This window comes from Giraffa tippelskirchi, chromosome 10, assembly GCF_054371585.1.
Source record: "Giraffa tippelskirchi isolate mGirTip1 chromosome 10, T2T-mGirTip1v1.2.pri, whole genome shotgun sequence".
Taxonomy (NCBI): domain Eukaryota; kingdom Metazoa; phylum Chordata; class Mammalia; order Artiodactyla; family Giraffidae; genus Giraffa; species Giraffa tippelskirchi.
The window spans coordinates 60942959-60963686 of NC_137284.1; the positions used below are offsets into that span (position 1 = coordinate 60942959).

General features: G+C 40.9%; 1 protein-coding gene across 8 annotated transcripts in view; it reads left to right on the top strand.

Annotated features, from left to right (window-relative positions):
• DYNC1I1 (dynein cytoplasmic 1 intermediate chain 1) overlaps positions 1 to 20728 on the top strand; it is a 402307-nt gene that overhangs the window by 301636 nt on the left and 79943 nt on the right. For all 8 annotated transcript variants that reach the window (XM_081531541.1, XM_081531539.1, XM_081531543.1 and 5 more), the window contains 2 exons: positions 13715 to 13861; positions 18238 to 18351. In XM_081531541.1, coding sequence (XP_081387667.1) covers positions 13715 to 13861; positions 18238 to 18351 — 261 coding nt within the window. The remainder of the gene's footprint in view (positions 1 to 13714; positions 13862 to 18237; positions 18352 to 20728) is intronic.

Here is a 20728-nt window from a genome sequence, read left to right on the forward strand (position 1 = left end):
CCCTGTTAGGATGCATGAGGTGTTCTGTGATCATGAGTCCCACAGCATGAAGTCAGAAGGCGGACGGACGATTGTGCATCCCAAAGAGAAAATGCACCTGCATTCAACTGATGCAAGGTTTCACAGTATGTTGACTTCTAAATCAGCCAAGCCATAGTTCAAATCTGGGCTATGCAACTTACTATTCATTTGATCTTGAGCCTATGACTTGACTTGCCTGAGTATTTTCTAATTTGGAAAAAAAAAGGCGAAATCGCCCATCTAATAGGACTGATATAGAGATGTATACAGCATGTTTGGTACTTAGTAGATGCTCAAAAAATTTAGAATACCCCTACAAGTAAATAATCATGAATCATGTAATCCAGAGTGGCAGTGATAATGTTCATTGTTGATGTTGTTTAGTCGCTAAGTTGTGCCCAACTCTCTGTGACCCCATGGACTGTAGCCCACCAGGCTCCTCTTCCATAGGATTTCCCAGGCAGTAATACTGGAGTGGTTGCCATTTCCTTCTCTGGTGATCTTCCAGACCCAGAGATCAAACCTACATCTCTTATGTCTCCTACATTAGCAGACATATTCTTTACTGCTGAGCACCAGGGAAGCCTAATAATGTTCATTACCCACCCCCCAATAATAAACAAGAAAATCCTTGGGTGTTCAGTGTCAGCTTGGAGCATGATGCTGAAAGGAGCCTGGGACCTAAACCTTCACTATCCCTCTCGTTGATCACTTTCTAAGAGCCTCCTTAGAAGGGAAGGGGAAGCAAGGAGAGATGAAAACACTAGCAAGTCAAACTGAAGGAAATTGATCAATGACACTTTGGCAGAGGAACTTTTATGGTATCATATGTGTCTCGGTTGGCCAGGTTAGGCAAATAAGTGCACGACCCCATGACTGGAAACATTCCAGGCATGTCCTTCATCGATGCAACAGGAGATTCATCCCACAGTGACTTTCAGTCCTACTTGACTAATTCATTGCTTTCAGCTTTTCCAAATTTCTCAGTGATGGAAAGAACAGACCTCCCAGCCTCTTCAGTTTCTGATCCAGTAGATCCAGCCTGAGACCCTGAAACCTGTGATTTTAATTAACTGTCTAAATAATTATGTTCAGATAAGTTCAAGAACCGTTGATTTAAAATAGTACTGTTCACTTGACTGCGCATAGGGATTTCCTGTGGAATTTTTTAAAATCTTGATGCCTGGGTCTTACCCCCAGAAATTCTGAATGACTTGGTATGGTATATGACTTGAGCACTGGGGAATTTTTAAAAGGTCCTCAGATGATGCTAAGGTACAGGCAAGTTTGGAGTAACACCAACTTAGAAAATAGCTTGAGGGGTCCATGCACCTGCAAATGATGAATAACAATAATCAGATGTGAAGTCACATCACAGATAAGTAAGTCCTAGCTCAACTCAAAGTGTGAAACACAGTAACATTAAAAAAAAAAAATCCTATTTCAGCGAGATTGCTGGAAGCAGTGTGAAAATCATCCCATTTCCCTAGAATTTTATTGTGTTCAGAAATTCTTGCACTGAAGGGACTGCTAAGTATGATTTAGGACCTGAATTCTCCTAAATCGGCAGGGCTTGCAATATAGTGTGCATGAGTAATAATGTGGCATGAAGCCAGTTATGGCTTTTACTGTAGAGTTATCTCTGGTGCTAACAGTTCGCTATTTCCTCTTCCTCCTCTTCCTCATTACCCAATGTCAATAAATGGCAGAACTTGGAATTGCCATCAACACAGGAGCTATAACCAAGCATGAAAATATGTTACACCAGAGACAGTGTCCCAGGAAGGAGGGAGGGTTGTCAAAATAAGGACTCCAAAGAGTTAAAACATGTAACAAAAGTGCAGTAAAACTTCTAGGAGATAGTTTCTCAACCTATATTGTCAAGGCAGGACCAAGCATTATTATCAGAACTGTTTAGGAAAGATTTGTTGAGCCACAATGAAAACTCGTCTGGACCACTGGTTTTCTCTGGAAATGTTAGTTCAAATCACAAAGTAGTCATTTCTAACAGTTTCTTGCCCACTCCTAAATTATGTACTTGCAAAGGTGACTTTGGAATTTGGCTTAGAAATGGTGGTTTGATTTAAACTTTCCTCACAGTAGAAGGTGGAGAAGGCAATGGCACCCCACTCCAGTACTCTTGCCTGGAAAATCCCATGGACGGAGGAGCCTGGTAGGCTACAGCCCATGGGGTCGCTAAGAGTCGGACAGGACTGAGCGACTTCACTTTCACTTTTCCCTTTCATGCACTGGAGAAGGAAATGGCAACCCACTCCAGTATTCTTGCCTGGAGAATCCCAGGGACAGCGGAGCCTGGTGGGCTGCCGTCTATGGGGTCGCACAGAGTCGGACACGACTGAAGCGACTTAGCAGTTAGCAATGGGGGCATATTGTTTATTGTCTTTAAACTGCATTACTTAATTGAGATCTTTTTCAATTAAGAGAATTAAAATAAATTTAAATCTTTTTCAATTCTCTCTGGGAAGACAGCCAAAGAAAATGCCCTGTTTCTAGGCAGGGCAAGAACTATCATGCTCCTACTATGAACTGAAAATGTGGCTTAGGATGGAACTTAACTTCAATTAGGATGGTTACTATGAAAATAAAACAAACAGAAAAGCAGAAAATAAGTATCAGCAAGGATGGAGAAATTGGAAACTGTGTACATTACAGGTAAGAATGTAAAATGGAACAGCTATAGAAAACAGGATGACAGTTCCTCACAAAATTAAAACTGTTTTTTTTTCGTGATAATACTTTTTTATTACAATATCCAAAAAACTGAGTATGCAGTTTAGGAGGTCTCAAGACCCCTTCCTCAACTGTAGGTATGTGCCATCTTGAGACTGTATATTGCAACTATAAAAGAGTTCGGATGTAAAGAGAAAAGAAAATGCCTTTTCTTCATAAACATTCTGTGTCTCTTACTACCAATCGCATATCCTTTTGCAAACCCTGAAAAATTTCCCTGTAAAGCAAATACTATATATAATATATATATATATATATATAGTGTGTGTGTGTGTGTGTGTGTGAAGTGTGGGTTTTTCCCCTCTCCAAAGATCACCTGTTTTGCTTAACCATCTGCATTAGTGTCAACAAATGGGTACAGGTACATATGACTTAGAAAATTAAATCCAGCAACCCATTGGAAGAGACCCTGATGCTAGGAAGAATTGAAGGCATAAGAAGAGGGTGCTAGAGGATAAGATGGTTAGATAGCATCACCGACTCAATGGACATGAGTTTGAGCAAACTCTGGGAGATGCTGAAGGACAGGGAAGCCTGGTGTGCTGCAGACCATGGGGTCACAAAGAGTTGGACATGACTTAGTGACTGAACACACACACATGATCCAGCAATTCCACTTACATATATATACCCAAAGGAATTGAAAGCAGTGTCTTGAAAAGATATTTGTACACCCATATTTATAGTACCATTTTTCACAATAGCCAAAAAGGTGGAAGCTACCCAAGTATCTATTGACAGATGAATGGAAAAACAAAGTGTGCTATTTGCATATAATGGAACATTATTCAGACTTAAAAAGGAAAGAAATTTTGATATATGCCACAGTGTGGATGCACTAATACTTGTAATGTTACGCGGGTGTAATAATACCTTTAAGGCATATGCTAAGTGAAATAAACAAATCACAAAAAGACAAATACCTATATGATTCCATTTATATGAGATTCCTAGAATAGATTCATAGAAAGTAAAATCCTGATTGCAAAGGACTGAGAGAAGGGTGGGAATGGGGAACTCATGTTTAATAGACAGGGAGTTTGAGTTTGAAACTCAAGATGAAAATATTCTGGCAATGGATGATGGTGATGGCTACATGACAATGTGAATGTATTTAATGTCCCTGAATGATATACTTAAAAATGGTTAATAATTTTATATTATGTATATTTCACCACCATTTTTAAAACTAAATAATTTTCCGCTGTGCAAAAAAAAATTAAGGCTTAGAGGATGTACATGACTAGTAGATACCAGAGCAGGAAGTCAGCTCTGGAGACTCCAAGTGTGTCAACCCTCCTCTTCCACCTCCAGAACCTCTCGGGGAGTAGAAACTGAAGAAGCTCTTCACAGGGAAGAAAAGCGAATGATTATTTGAGGAAAGAGTGGTCAAAATAGTCTAGACGGTTGTCCTGAAAATAAGAAACGAGGTTGTTAAAGTTCACGAGATTGGAACCATGTCAGCACACCACCTTTTTCGTTGTTGTCGGAAGAGTTTTAATTATGGATTCAATTTTAATTTACTTTTTAATTTTAATTTTCTTTTTAAATTAAAATATAGTCAATTTACAGTGTTCTTCCAACCTCAGCTCTACAGCAAAGTGACTCAGTTTTACACATATATACATCCTTTTTAAAGTATTGTTTTCTGTTGTGGTTTTTACCAGGATATTGAATATAGTTCCCTGTGCTATACAGTAGGACCTTGTTGTTTATCCATTCTGAATGTAATAGTTCACATCTACCAACCCCAGACTCCCAGCCCATCCCTCTCCCTCTCTCTCTTCCCCTTGACAACCACAAGGCTGTTCTCTGTCTGTGAATTTGTTTCTGTTTTGTAGATAGGTTCATTTGTGCCATATTTTAGATTCCACATATAGTGATAGGTTTAAAAATTTCTAATTAAATTTTTAAATTAAAAATTAAAAAAAATTAAAAGCGAGATGTAAGTCATGCACATAAAATTCACTGTTTTACAGTATAAAATTCGATGTTGTATATTCAGAGTTGTGTAGTTATCACTACTGTCTAACTCCAGAATATTTTTATCACTCTCCGCCCAAAATACACCCAGACCCATTAGTAATCATTCCCCATTCTCCCCTCATCCCCATTTCAAAGCAGACACTAAGCTACCTTCTGCCTCTATGGATTTGCCTATTGTGGACATTTCATATAAAAGAATCATACAATATGTGACCTTTTGTGACTTTTTTCGCTTAGTGTCTTTTCAAGGTTCATTCATGTTATACCACGTATCAGTACTTCCATCATTTTTATTGAATAATATTGTGTTGTATGCATTCACCACATGTTTATATATTCCTCAATTGGTGGACATTTGGGTTGTTTCCACTTTTTGGCTATTATCAATAATGCTGCGATGAACATTTATATACAGTTCTAGTAATTACATGTTTTCAGTTATCTTGGGAATAAACCTAGGAGTGGAATTGCTGGGTCAGATGTTAGCTCTGTGTTTATTGGTTTCAGGAACTGCCAAACTGTTTTCCTTGTTATACATTCCTACCAGCATTGTCTGAGTGTTGCAGTTTCTCCATAGCCTTACCAAGAGTTACCATTTTCCTTTTTTTGTTTGTTTTTTTCCCCTAGATTTACTGAGGTATAATTGACATGTAAACATTTAAAAATTATAGCTATCCTAGTGGATGTGAAGTGGCATCTCACTGTGGTTTGCACACTCACTTTTATGTACTCAGCACACAGCCTAGGTCTAGGCACACACGATACTGAGAGGCATGAAAATTCCGAGGGATTCGAAGAAAAGTCATTGCAATATTGTTGTTGTTGTTCAGTCACTCAGTCGTGTCCAACTCCTTGCAACCCCATGGACTGCCGCACGTCAGGCTTCCTTATCCTTCACTGTCTCCCAGAGTTTGCTCAAACTTATGTCCATTGAGTCAGTGGTGCCATCCAACCATCTCATCCTCTGTCGCCCCTTTCTCCTCCTGCCCTCAATCTTTTCCAGCATCAGGGTCTTTTCCAGTGAATCGGCTCTTCACATCAGGTGGCCAAAGTATTGGAGCTTAAGCGTCAGTCCTTCCAATGAATATTCAGGTTTGATTTCCGTTAGGATTGATTGGAATGAGTGGTTTCTAATCTCCCAGAAATCAGATTTTAGAATCAGCTGATTTTCTTAAAAAAATACAAACTGAGTCAGGAAGTAGCAAGCAAGCTAATTCAACTTTTGCTCCTGGACACCCCATTACTAATGGGGTGATAACTTTCAGTAGGTGATTCCTTTTAGAGTTGAGAAAAATGACATGTGCACTGTAGGATAGCGACTTAGGCATAGGAAAAGAGAGCTCTGAAGGAAGAAAGACCCTTCCCTTCATCTCAAAGTTAAATGCCCAACTCATGACTCATGTCTTGGTTTTTCCACCTTCACACCTTCTCCATTGTCAGATGCCTAGTGCTGCATGATTGCCTAGAAGAGATGTTTTCAACAGCAATGATCTCCGATTACATTTGTTTCCATTAACAAGAGGAATATCTTTGAGGGTTTCTTAGGTGCTTTCAGAAATATATACTAGCTCATGAGTAGCCAGAAACATCTGATCTGTCTGCCTCACAAGCCTCTAACAGCTAAGTATTTGGTTTTAGGCAAGTAAAATGTCAGCTGCCATTAAACAGCATATGGCAACAATATGGCCATTCCCTCTCCGGGACCAGCTTCTCCCCAGAAGAGATGGTACTTGAAATAAGATGCTTTTCAATACAGGGCCCCTATCTGTCCTGCCCAGGCACGATAGCTGGGTGGTGGGCAGAGTGCTCCACACAAAAGGACCCAGGCAACCAGAGGGCCTGCCGCCCAACCAGTGGTGACCAAAGGCTGTTTGCCCTGGGCATCTGGATCTGTGGTGAAGGGAAAGTGCCATCCTTAAGCTGGCCTGGATTAACTCTGTGAAATAGAAAACAGCCCCCACAGCCACTTAGGGGTTGGGGCCCACTGAAATGGAATGCGCTTGGTGTGCAGTGTGAGGAGGGAGATGTGGTGAGTGCAGCCCCTACCCCACCCCTCTCTGGGAATTCCCTTGGCAAATGGGGTAAAATAGACTGCTTTGTCTCGAAACAGAAGACAAAGCCGTGGAACCCTGCTTTAGGGGGTCAGCTCACGTGCAAGCGGCCACGTGGCAATACGAGGAGGGCTGCCTTTGCACCAGGCGGCCTGTGCAAGATGAGAAAATAAACAGGTTCCTCAGGAGCCTCTGGGTGACCACATCTGTGGAGGACAACAGAAATTGTCTGTAGAGATAGCTGACCCTCAGAACATAGTCTTAAAATCTTGTTTGTCTTGGTTTGGGGGAACTATGGCATGTAAATATTCAAAATGAGATGCTCAACCTGTTGGAAATAGTGGTTCCTCGTGTAATGATGTCTCTATGTTACTTGTATTGGAATATAGTCGATCAGGCTCACCAGTTTTACATGAAGCTTTTAACGTGTGTGTGTGTGTGTACTAAATTGCTTCGATCGTGTCTGACTCTTTGTGACCCCATGGACTATGGCCTGCCAGGCTCCTCTACACATGGGGATTCTCTAGGCAAGAGTACTGGAATGGGTTGCCATGCCCTCCTCCAGGGGATCTTCCTGACCCAGGGATCGAACCCGCTACTCTTAATGTCTCCTGCATTGGCAACTAGATTTTTTTACCACTACCACTAACTTTACCACCTAGGAGCTTATATTTCTGGGACTCTGATTTGACCATCAAATTGGCCACATCAATGAAATCACTAGCCTTGTAAAAATAAGAATTCAACTGTAGTGTTGGGAAAACTTTCATTAGATGGTTAGCTATTGTCCCCAAATTGGCATCATCTTGATCATTATTTTTCCGCTTATGTTAACTACTTGATTTGAATGTTTAAAGGCTGTATGTTATTTCTTAAAATAATTCCAAGGCTCTGATATTTTAAAGAATAAAATGAAATAAATAAAAAGTTAAAAACTACAAAAATATCTATATAGATATGTATTCTTATAGAGCCAAGAATACCAAGGTTAGGGAAGCTTCTTGTTTCCAATGTGTTTGTCAAAATTGTATTAATAATATAGTGGTTTATTATGACACTGAATAAGTGAACGAATTCAAATTTTAAATGCCTAGGAAAGTGATGAAATTCTTAAAATAACATTAGTGTTATTAATGTTTTTCATAGACTATGTCTTCAGGAAATGTACTGTTAAAAATGAAAACAACAAAAAGCCACGTGTTTTAGTAGCATCAATCACTTTTTCTGGAATGCTTTTTAACTCTTTACCCAGTAGATGTAACTGACAGGATGATATCATCCTTGGCTCTTTATGCTGACAGTCAATAAATTGCATGACAGTTGGTAACAACGACTAGCTGTATGAACAGCACAAGGTTGCAGGCATTTTTCTAAGACACTATTTGGGGTTTAATGCAGACGTTCCAAATTAGAAGAGGAGCTGTCTCTATCAGGGCTGTAACTGGGGGACTGTTTTCCCCTGTTCCTGAAGGAACCTAAACATTTGGATGAAAAATAAAAAATTCAGTCAGTCAACCAAATGTTTGCTACCATTATGTCAAACATCAGGCTACTTTGGAATATCTCAAGAAATGACTGAATTCTAAACTTTACATCCAGAAAATTGTGACCATACTGCCTTAGAGTTTCCATATGAATGTCAAACATGGCTCACCCTGGAGATTTCCTTTTAGCATTTATACATAATCTGTAATGGGCTTCCCTGGTGGCTCAGTAGTAAAGAACCTGCCTGCCAATGCAGGATCCCTGGGTCATCCTTTGCTTTTCATGCTGACAGTCAATAAATTTAGGAAGATCCTTGGAGAAGGAAATGACAGTCCACGCCAGTATTCTTGCCTGGGAAATCCAAAGGACAGAGAGCAGCCTGGCAGACTGAAGTCCATGGAGTCACAAAAGAGTTGGACAAAACTGAGCAACTAAGCAACAACAACATAGTCTATAATGCATAGAATATTTTTCATAATTAACATACTAAGTTTAAAAATTAAGTGAAATTGATGAATCACATAACTACTACATGATTTCTAACCTTCCAAATAAAGAAAGTGTGTCTACTCATTTTTCCTCATGGAGGTATTGTAAAGATTCAGTTCAGTTCAGTTCAGTTACTCAGTCGTGTCTGACTCTTTGAGACCCCATGGACCACAGCATGCCAGGCCTCCCTGTCCATCACCAACTCCCGGAGTCTACCCAAACTCATGTCCATTGAGTTGGTGATGCCATCCAACCATCTCATACTCTGTTGTCCCCTTCTCCTCCTGCCTTCAATCTTTCCCAGCATCAGGGTCTTTTCCAATGAGTCAGCTCTTCGCATCAGGTGGCCAAAGTATTGGAGTTTCAGCTTCAACATCAGTCCTTCCAATGAACACCCAGGACTGATTTCCTTTAGGATGGACTGGTTGGATCTCCTTGCAGTCCAAGGGACTCAAGAGTCTTCTCCAACACCACAGTTCAAAAGCATCAATTCTTCGGCACTCAGCTTTCTTTATAGTCCAACTCTCATATCCATACATGACTACTGGAAAAACCATAGCCTTGGCTAGATGTACCTTTGTTGGTAAAGTAATGTCTCTGCTTTTTAATATGCCGTCTAGGTTGGTCATAACTTTCCTTCCAAGGGGTAAGCATCTTTTATTTCATGGCTGCAGTCACCATCTGATTTTGGAGCCCCAAAATATAAAGTCTGACACCGTTTCCACTGTTTCCCCATCTATTTGTCATGAAGTGATGGGACTGGATGCCATGATCTTAGTTTTCTGAATGTTGAGCTTTAAGCCAACTTTTTCATTCTCCTCTTTCACTTTCATCAAGAGGCTCTTTAGTTCTTCTTCACTTTCTGCCATAAGGCTGGTGTCATCTGCATATCTGAGGTTATTGATATTTCTCCCAGCAGTCTTGATTCCAGCTTGTGCTTCATCCAGCCCAGCGTTTCTCATGATGTACTCTGCATATATAAGTTAAATAAGCAGGGTGACAATATACAGCCTTGACGTACTCCTTTTCCTGTTTGGAACCAGTCTGTTGTTCCACATCCAGTTCTAACTGTTGCTTCCTGACCTGCATACAGGTTTTTCAAGAGGCAGGTCAGGTGGTCTGGTATTCCCACCTGTTTCAGAATTTTTCACAGTTTATTGTGATCCACACAGTCAAAGGCTTTGGCATAGTCAATAAAGTAGAAATAGATGTTTTTCTGGAAATCTCTTGCTTTTTCGATGATCCATCAGATGTTGGCAATTTGATCTCTGGTTCCTCTGCCTTTTCTAAAACCAGCTTGAACATCTGGAAGTTCACGGTTCACGTATTGCTGAAGCCTGGCTTGGAGAATTTTGAGCATTACTTTACTAGCGTGTGGGATGAGTGCAATTGTACGGTAGTTTGAACATTCTTTGGCATTGCCTTTCTTTGCAATTGGAATGGAAACTGACCTTTTCCAGTCCTGTGGCCACTGCTGAGTTTTCCAGATTTGCTGGCATATCGAGTGCAGCACTTTCACAGCATCATCTTTCAGGATTTGAAATAGCTCAACTGGAATTCCATCACCTCCACTAGCTTTGTTCGTAGTGATGCTTTCTAAGGCCCACTTGACTTCACATTCCAGGATGTCTGGCTCTAGGTGAGTGATCACACCATCGTGATTATCTGGGTCATGAAGATCTTTTTTGTACAGTTCTTCTGTGTATTCTTGCCACTTCTTCTTAATATCTTCTGCTTCTGTTAGGTCCATACCATTTCTGTCCTTTATTGAGCCCATCTTATAAAGATCGGTTTGCAGCAAAACAAAGTAGACTCTAATGGCAGAACTCTGATGCTCCAAAGTATTGTTATTCTTTTTTTTTTTTACATTAATTTGACTTATTTTAAAAACTGAAGTATAATTGATTTGCAGTGTTGTGTTAGTTTCTGGTGTACAGCAAGTGATTCAGTTATACATGAATATATGTGTGCATGAGCAGTTGTGTCTGACTCTTTTGACCCCATGGACTGTAGCCCACCAGGCTCTTCTGCCTATGGGGTTCTCCAGGCAAGAAAACTGGAGTGGGTGCCATTTCCTATCCCAGGGGATCTTCCCAGCCCAAGGATTGAACCTGCATCTCTTCTGTTCCCTGCACTGGCAGGCAGATTCTTTACCACTGAGCTACCTGGGAAGCCTGCTTGTATATTTATTCCTTTCATATTCTTTTCCATTATGATTTATTACAGGATTTTGAATATAGTTCCCTGTGCTATAGAGTAGGACTTTGCTGTTTATTTTGTATATAGTAGTTTGTATGTGCTAATCTCAAACTCCTTATTTATGTCTCCCCTCACCCCTTTCCCCTTTGGTAACCATAAGTTTGTTTTCTGTGTCTGTGAGTCTGTCTCTGTTTCATAATAATTTGCCTTTTTATCAAATGTTAAGAGTATTCTGAATTGGAGATTGGTAGCTTTTGTGACATTTACAGGTTTTTTGAAATGTGATTTAGTTAGTACTTTGTGAGCACTGTGTGTTGAATGAATGAATGAAGGGTGGACACACTAATGAATGTAAAAGTAGGACTTAGAGTTCTCACCTTGTGGGGTTGCATTCTGATTGATCACCAACTATGTGTTTCTGTTTTGTAAAAATACCTTTACTGTTTATTTTTCTCTAGTTTAGTCTCATAACAGACTGCAAGGTTTGGAGCAGTATTTGCTGGGATTTAAGTGAAACATGGAAGCAATCAAGTGGTTTAATTCTGGATTTTTCAAATTTAATGACATTCCTTTATCTGTATTGATTGGAGCTTTAGTAAATTCAATTGTTGATACCACCTGGATAATTTTAAGTCTTTCTGAAGTTTTAAACAAAATGTCTCCAACATAGCTCAAGCAACATAAGAATTTCATCAGTTGAAAACTAAGAATCATTTTGGTGGGATGTGTAAAACAAGAAGCTGACCAGCATTATTTTCTTTTTCTTTAATTCAGTACCATTATTGAGAGTTATTCTTGAACTTTATGAAAACCAGATTGGGGCACAAGCATGTTCTCCATCCACCCGTGTTCAAGAAATTGGAACTGAAAATCATTCAAACTAGGAAAACGTGACATTGAAAAATAGTCTGCATTCTTCTACTTCGGAGAATCTGAGACTCTTCTAAGCCTTAGGCTGATAGTAGATCTGATATATTTTTTTAATGGACAGTCAGCTTCCCAGTAGAAAGAGATCGTCATTTCTTTTTCAGTCATTTCTTCACTTTACTGGCTTATCTGGTACAACAATTGATCCTCTCTGTCTCTCTCTCTCTCTTTTTTTTTTTTTTGCGCAGAAAGCCGTGACTTTTCACTGTTGCCCACAGAAAACAATCCAAACAGTACCTGCCATTCAGGGTTCTCTCTTTTCTGACCCCTCGGCCACATTCCCACTCCCCACATCTTCCACACTGGCTCCTTCTCAGCCAAACCAGACTGTGGCTGTTTATCGCCTTGGTGCCTCCAGTCTTCGCCATTACCCCATCTCTCAGGGATCGCTGTTGCTTTTCCTTTCTACTTGCTCAACATTCCACGCTTGCATCAAGAGTGATACATTCCCTTTCATGAGGTCTTTCTAACTCTCCCACCCTTTCCACTCCCCTCTTTTTTCCCCCACTCCTAGCTAAAGCAAGCCTTCCTCACCACTCCCATCAAACACACACACACACACGTTCATATGATCTATTCATGGCCCATATTGCCTGCAGGACTGCTGCTTGTGTATGCAAGTTGTGACCTGCATAAACATCTCAAACCCAAGGGACAGGTGAGGACAAAAATCCACCTTCCTCTCCACTTGCCAAGGCACATACCTGCCCACATGACCACATAGTGCAGAGAATCACCTTTTTTAAATAAAAAAAAAAACTTTTTTTTAAAGGCATGGACTAACATAAAGGGACCGGCAGCGGTATGTTCATCACACACATGCTTTTTAGTTCCCTTTCCTAGGGCACAGGTTTGTCAAGGGCAACAACTACCTTTGTATTCCCATCACGCTGGTACAGTGCCTTCCTTAACACGTGATCATCCATTGAATTTAGTTGAAAGGATGAAATGTATTTATTAAAAACAAGCCCTTGTGTGTGTAAATGCAACCGTTTAAAGCAAAACAGGAATCCTTATGGACTTCTCAGCAAATGTGGCACAGCCAAGTTGTCTGATTTTCAAACGTATCATGGCTCTGTCTCAGCTAAGTAATTTCCTATAAAATGTAGTGCCCAGTAGTCTTTTGTGGCACTTTAGAAACCACATTCATGATGTTATGACAGGCCATGGCAGAGTTAGATGAAAATCCATTTTTGGCTGTTTGTTAAAATAGGCAAAGAATAACATTAAGAATTGTCTGAAGTGGGCAGGATGAAGGTCAGGAGAATACCCATGGGAGTTGAGGGAATTTGGGGAGGAACCAGTTGGATCAGTCTGAGGTCAGTTCACTTCCTAGAAGTCTACATTAAGCCAAAAAAAAAAAAAAAGAACCCTGTCTGAAAGTCTTCAAAGCCTTGCCAACGCTGTACGGTGATGAGGACATGCCCCCAAAGTGAAGAACTGCTTTGTGAAGACTTCAGTGGAGAATTAATATTAGTTCTGATGAAGTTTTATTGATAAATGGGAAATTTCTACAAACCAATCTTTACAGACCACAGAGCGGTGATGTACATAAGATGGGTCTTACGCCTATTTGATAACATGGCCAGGACTTGAGATCTCAAGCTTCAAGCAGTAAACATTGGTCAACCTCTCCAGGGAAAGTCTGTGTCCGTTACATGATGTTCTACTAACTCTGTGCTGAACAGTTGCTTTGTGATTTCCAGGAGGTGCTGAGTTAATGTGACCAGCGGTTTCCTCTCCAGAATAATACAAGCCTCCTCCGACCATTTCATAGCATACCTTTCTCCACTTTCCCTCCACAGTCCTCCGTGATGTCTGTCTGCTTTGCTCGTTTCCACCCCAACTTGGTGGTCGGGGGAACTTACTCGGGCCAGATCGTCCTGTGGGATAATCGCAGTCATCGGAGGACGCCTGTCCAGCGGACGCCCTTGTCTGCGGCTGCACACACGGTATGTCCAGTTCTCATTATATCCCAATCAGCCATCCAAGCCCTGAAAGAGGACATAACTGACAAGAGGTGCTTCTGTTGTTAGTGACTCCAACCTGGAAGTATCTAATTTATAGTGATCACATCCTGACTAAAGGAAAGCCGAGTGGAAAGTAGTGGAGAAAGCCCTGGGTTTAGAGGCATCTCTTAATAATCTACAAGTTTGAACACATAGTGGAGAAGGAGATGGCAACCCACTCCAGTATTCCTGCCTGGGGAATCCCATGGTCAGAGGAGCCTGGTGGGCTACAGTCCACGGGGTCACAAAGAGTCAGACACAACTGAGCGACTAACTTTCACGTTTTTAACACATAGAAAGGATCTCTTTGGGGGTCCCCAAAGCAACAGGGAAGATAGCTTAAAACTAAAAAAGGACAGGGAAAGAAACATTGGAAGAGGCCTCTGTGAAATTGTTTTCCCCAAGAAACTCTTCACATGTATATTATAAGGTGGAAACCCATATTTTCTTTTTTTTTAAAGTTATTTATTTTTAATTGAAGGATAATTGCTTCACAGTGTTGTGTTGGTTTCTGCCAGACATCAGCATGCATCAACCACAGGTATACATATGTCCCCTCCGTCTTGAACCTCCCTCCGACCCCATCCCATCCGTCTAGGTTATCACAGAGCCCTGGTTCGAGCTCCCTGAGTCATATAGCAGATTCCCACTATCTGTGTACACATGGTAGTGTATATGTTTCCCTGCTACTCTCTCCATATTTTCAAACAGACCATGAAGAGTAAGCATGTTCTCTTCAGAGATGGCATATGGGACTTTGGCCAACAGGCTGTTTCCGTTTGTGATTGAGGGAGTGCTATGGCTTTAAATTCTGGAATGCATGGTGTAAGTCTCAACAGTAAAGTCTACAGTGACAATATAATCCATAGGGTTAAAAGTCAACATCTCAAAACCATTACCCATAATTTAGCAGCAGAGGTTCAGTATAGTGTTCGTAAGACAACTACTCTGTCATTTCCTTTAAGAGAATGACAGGTGTGTTTAGCAATTGTTAGGAGGAATGAGAAGACAAGCATGTCTCCATCAATCTCTTCTACCCTGACATTCAGGGGAACTGATGTCCTTTCTCTGAAATGCCCAAATTATGCCCCAGGAAACAGCTCTACTATTGTTTCAATTTCCTTAATGTGGTTGCTTCATTTGTTTCATCTGCTGGTCTTAAAACCATCTAGCTTTGAAAAAGGACTGCTAGTTGCTTTAGCTGAGACCATGAAGAGGAAAATTCTCCCTTTCTTGCAAGATTGACGATGGGAAATGACAAATATCGAGTCAGCCTTAATTCTGATTGACTCGGACCTAAGACGCATGCAGGTGAAACTAGTTCTTGGGGATCTTAGAAAATTGCTCTTGCCTACCCCACTTCTTCAAACTAATAACAGAAAATTGTGACGCAGGAGGAGACAGGCTTGATGCAGGTGTTTGCTCAAGAAGCATGAAGCCACTTCTTGGCTCTGTGCGCCTATCTGGTGTGTTTGTGAGCATACCTTCTGAAATTTCAAGAAGTCATAAATCCAACTATGAGAACATTCAGCACAAAGCTTCTGGGGAGAATCCAAATGCAGGGCTCTTCCAAAGTATTCATCTATCTTTTTCAAGCAACTTACGATGTGATCATCACAACAAAAATACTATTATCAAACAGTGACATTATCTCTGTTATCAAACAGTTACTTCTGTTAGAAAAGAACAACTCTTTTCTCTTTTGCTGTGTTCTGTTGAATCCACAGCTCAAAGGGCTCAGTTAATTTTGTAACTGTCTTTCAACCTCCACTAATGCCTGGCAGATTGGCACCAGGATCAAAAGTGGTTAAGGAAAAAGAGGCCCACCACAGATTACTAACTAATTTCCTTTCACACCCACCACACATATGCATTTGGGACAACAGGAAATCCTAATTAAAGCAAAAACCTTCTGCCACACAGCAAGTTTATTCCTAAGATAAATAAAAACAATCTGGCCTTTATACTGGAAAAATGAGCTGCACTGTTGCTTTTTTCTTTACATTAAGTAGTGATGTGTGTGTGTGTATGTGTGTGTGAGTGTGTGTCTGTGTATAAGTAGGCATGCCCATGTGCCTGCTTCTGTTCTAGTTTTTTTGCATCTCTCTTTTCTTTTAAGCTGAGCTTTATTACTCTTGAAAGCACAGGCCAGTAGTACTGATTAAAGCCAGAGAGGGGCTCCCACACACATTCCTTCTCGGGGCATTTGCTCTATACCTCCTTCTGGATGCTTTCTTTTTGTGCTACACCCACCCTTAGGGGTCCTGACCCATTAAGGTTCTGGCGATTTGTGTTGATGCTGCATGGTTAAAAGAAACCCCCCGCTGGACTCTGGCTGTAAAACACTAGGCAGATTTGGAGCTTGTAACAATGTTTGGCCCTTGCTTTCTCATTCTCACTATTACGGTCTGCCAATTTCAAGCGAGAATCTGTCTCATCCATTCTTTCATTTATTTGCACATAGAGCTCAGAATGCCACATGACTCACCCTTGAGTTTCATACACCAGAGACTTCGGAGAAAGCATTGTCCACAACCAATCAGTCCTCTCAATATTCAGAGACCTGATCAGAAGAATATTTCACTTCACATCTCTGCTGTGCTTTCCACTATCCAGACCCACTGAGGCTGACTCATTTGAAGGCTTATGTAGGAACACGGTGTGAAAAACATATAGAGACTTGGCTGACTCTCTATCCACACGGGTAAACGAGGTGATGCAATTTCCAAAAAAGCAAGTGTAAATCTTAGTCAACATTTGTACAGGCAAATTTATTTTATCACATGAGAAATGACAGTTAAATGCCCCCATATGTCTATATCTTGTTAGTCAGAGTATAGGTAGACAGTTGTGTTTCGTTCTCAGAATTTCACTGGCAGGAGAATTCACACAAAATAAAGCAAAACATAAGAGAGTGACCAGGATGGGGAGGGTATTGAAAACCAGACACTCAAGCCAGTTGAAGGAACTGGTGATGATTAGTCTGAGAAAGACAAGACTGGGGCAGGGGGGTGGGGGGTGGGGGTGGAAAGGGTGTAATACAAGAACAATCCCTAAGTATTATTTTGGACTTGATGAATATGATGTCAGAAGGCGCTTCACTAAAGATATCTCCTTGAGCTTTCTTTATTCCCATTGGTAGAAGGCAGGATCGCCCAAGAATTAGTGCTAAAATTGGGTAAGAGATTCAGCAGAGTTTGGACCATGTCTTGGGAGAGGCAGATGAATAGCTGCACTTGATGATTAGTACAGTTCCTTCTGACCAAGAGTTTATATGATAATAATAGTTGGGGAACCATCCTTTATATGATATCAACATTCCAGTATTAGAGATTGTTTCATTGTTTTTTTGGCTGGATCTTATGGACAGTAACTCATCAAGAGAAAGACTGTCAGCTGTTTGCACAGAGAAGCATCAGCTAAGTTGTGGTTTGGCCACTGAAGGCTAAGCTGCCTGAAATCTAACCCAAATTACCGCTAGGTTCTGCTTATGCTAACCTTCCATTTAGTATTTAATGTGCAGCTGCAAATGATTTGAGCCTACCATTTAGGACTCTACCAAGTGGGATAACCTTCTTGAGTTATACAAAAGGTTAGAGCATCTTGCTCATGATTCCTGGGATGTTTAAGTGACCTTTTTCAAGGCCCTGGCCAAATGTAAGCCTCCATCCTACTCTAGCAATATTTTGGGAAAAAAAAAAAAAAAAACTATCATTATCCTATCCTAGATGTTGTAGCAAAAAAAGAACCTAATTTTATCTCACTAGGTTCCTTGTGCCAATAATTTCCACCACCAGTATCTCTCCTTCAAATCAAAAGAAGCTGATGAATATTAACCACTTTTTATAAAGAATGTTAACAAATGTTTGGCACTGTGGCTGTGATGCACTAAACTTGAGATTTAGTAACACTCTTTCCAAAAATAAATCATTCTACCCTTCTGAGGACTGTCCTTTCCCATCACTCATGGTGAGCTTAAAAGCCAAACTCCATGGTGGAGCCTCATGTAAGTCACACACATTCACCTGTGTTCCTTTTGGCCCACCAGTCCTCATTGGCTCCCGCTTGCTTCAGCTCCATTGCATTGCCTCTGACCGAGCAAGGTGAAGCTTTCTGAGTATTTCCACTACTACGTGGTGCTGCCAGAGCTTTTAAAAAGAAATCAGGTTCCAATCAAAAGTGGCAAATGACCCAAGGCTTCTATTATTGTAGGATCATGTCACTCTTTAATCCATGTTTCAGAGTAATGTGCTTGACACTCAGATGGAAGCATTTCCTCTTGGATCAGCATCTGATCCTCCATGTTTACGTTTCTGCAGCATCCCGTGTACTGTGTAAATGTTGTTGGGACCCAGAATGCTCATAACCTCATCACCGTCTCCACCGATGGCAAAATGTGTTCCTGGAGCCTGGACATGCTCTCCACTCCACAGGTGGGTTTGTTTTCCCCTACACATAAGAGCATCCTGGTTAAAAGAGATACCTGCCTAATGGAATGGAGTTCCTAAAAGCCAAACCCTCACATCCTATAGGAGCTCAAATCAGTGGGTGCACTTGAAAGAGTGGGGCCTGTTTTCGGCAGCCTTCTCTGGAAGCCAAAACCCATTTCCTTTACCGCACATCATGTAATTACTGTAATACGTTAATCCTTAGGTCAGTTTCAAGTGAAAATGAAATAATCCATTTTAAAGCATAGTAATTATGGAAGTTGGCTGCGGTAGGAATCCTGCTTACCCTACAGCATTGTTAAACAAATGCAGAGCGATCCCTGATGGGTGCTTGTCTTGGAGAAAAAGGTATCCCAGCGAAACAGAAATCCAAGCCCTTGCTCACATCTGTAGCCTAGACAACTGCCTCGTCTGTTTGAAGAATTTGTACAGCCATCTGTTTTCTTCTCTGGAATGTTTGTTAGGGTGGCTCCTGCCATTCCTTGCTCAACAAATGAGAAGTTGAAAATGAAAAACTTCCAAGATCTCCAAACTGCTCCTGATGACAGTAATGGGAGCCAAACGAAGGAGCAGAAGTGGAAGAGACCATGGGGGGGAGACATCTAAACGCAACTTTCAGAATATACGTGTGTACACACACACAGAAGACAACACGTACACATGCACACACAAATAGCCACATCTTTCCACTTTTCTTTGTGGGGGAATAAAGTACTTCAATGTCCACCAACTAAAAACGGAGCAGAGTTTCCTGTTGTAGCCTTTGACAATGTGAGGAAACATCAAGAAAATTGTATAAGATAACTAGGAGGTGATTCTCAATTTTAACATTCCTTTCCCCTTTCCTGAACTAACAATGCTAGGAGGTCTCCATCAGAAGTTTAGAAGATACTGGAAATTTCAGGAGATGTAAGGAAATGTGGAAACCAAGAAGAACCCCCAAAAGTCGCCACAAAATAGAGATGTAGAGAATAGTAAAACAAAAGTTCTTTTTATCATTTTAGTGTGGGGGGACAAGCTCATAAGTTCCTTACCATTTAAGTTCCTCTGCTTTTGCTGATCTTTAACATTTATACAAGTTTTGGGAGTTGTGTGTGGGTATTTTACAGTTTTGTCTTAAATTTCTCAGCAATATGTTGTTTTCTTTTAAAAGCACTGGAGATTACAAACAGATACGAGTAAACCCTCTAATTAGGAATTTTTAATTGCCCATTTTGATGACTAAATGTATGTGTGTGTGTGTGTGTGTGTTTAGGTTACAGCCCGTCGCAGAGGGAGCTGCGGGGTCATTTTTATTAGTTTTAGGGTGCCCGCAGACGCCTGTCTCTGGCAAGAGGTGGAAGCATTTCGGTGGTATGGCTGTGGATGGCAGGCAGACAAGGGAACAGGAGACATTTGCCCTGCTCCCTCTCTGTCCCAAGTGGGTGCCCACGAGGCTGTACCCTCCCTCTGCTAATTTTAGCAATGGCACGGTTTGTGTTACTGCCATCACAGCATCCGCTCACTCAGGCACTCCCTGCGTCTGGGTCTCGGAGACTGCGAGCTTGTCACATGACCACATGGTCTGCGTGTTCCAGACTGCTAGCATGTGCTTCCGATTTATAGACTCCATGGCCGCGATGCCTCGGTTTATTTGTTTGCATAAAAGAGACTAAACTTCCAAATATAACATGATCCCTCAGAATTTTTTTTTCAATTACTTTAGGTGTACCAAGCAGATACACCTAGTATCTAAATAACCAGAAGTATTCAAGAATGTTAGTTACATCTAACTACTCTTCACTGTCCTTAATTCAGCAGAATGTCTTTTAAAATACACTGGAATTCCCGATTCTGAAAATCATTTTAGATAAAATAAAGACCCTCATTTACTATTTTAAAGACCAACTTAAACATTGTTTTTTGCAGACTTAACAGCCTACACACCCAATGTCTGCCCTTCATGAATTCGAGTCCCTATTGAAATCTGGTTCTTATGACCTGAGTGACAACTCTCTGGTTTTAGTCCACGGAGGACACACACTCCTGCTTTGACAAATGTGCTCTGTACATCTGATATTAATACATGCGTATTCTCACGAACAATTGATTTTGAGAATGTTTGTAAATACAAGGGTATTGTGTATTTTATTAAAGCCTGGGGCTGACAAGTGTAACCATTACAGTATTATCTTTAGTTTCTGCACCATTAGTTTCAACATTCTCACCTGTCATCTCTGCCTGACTTCAGAAGCAGCAGCCCATACTGATGAAATCCAGCCGGCCTGAAACCAGAGATACACAGAAGCTTGAATGTCAGGGGCAGTAAAGCGTGGTTTCTGGCACAGCCGGGGTCTTTTGTAATGCTGTGTGAAAAGCAAAC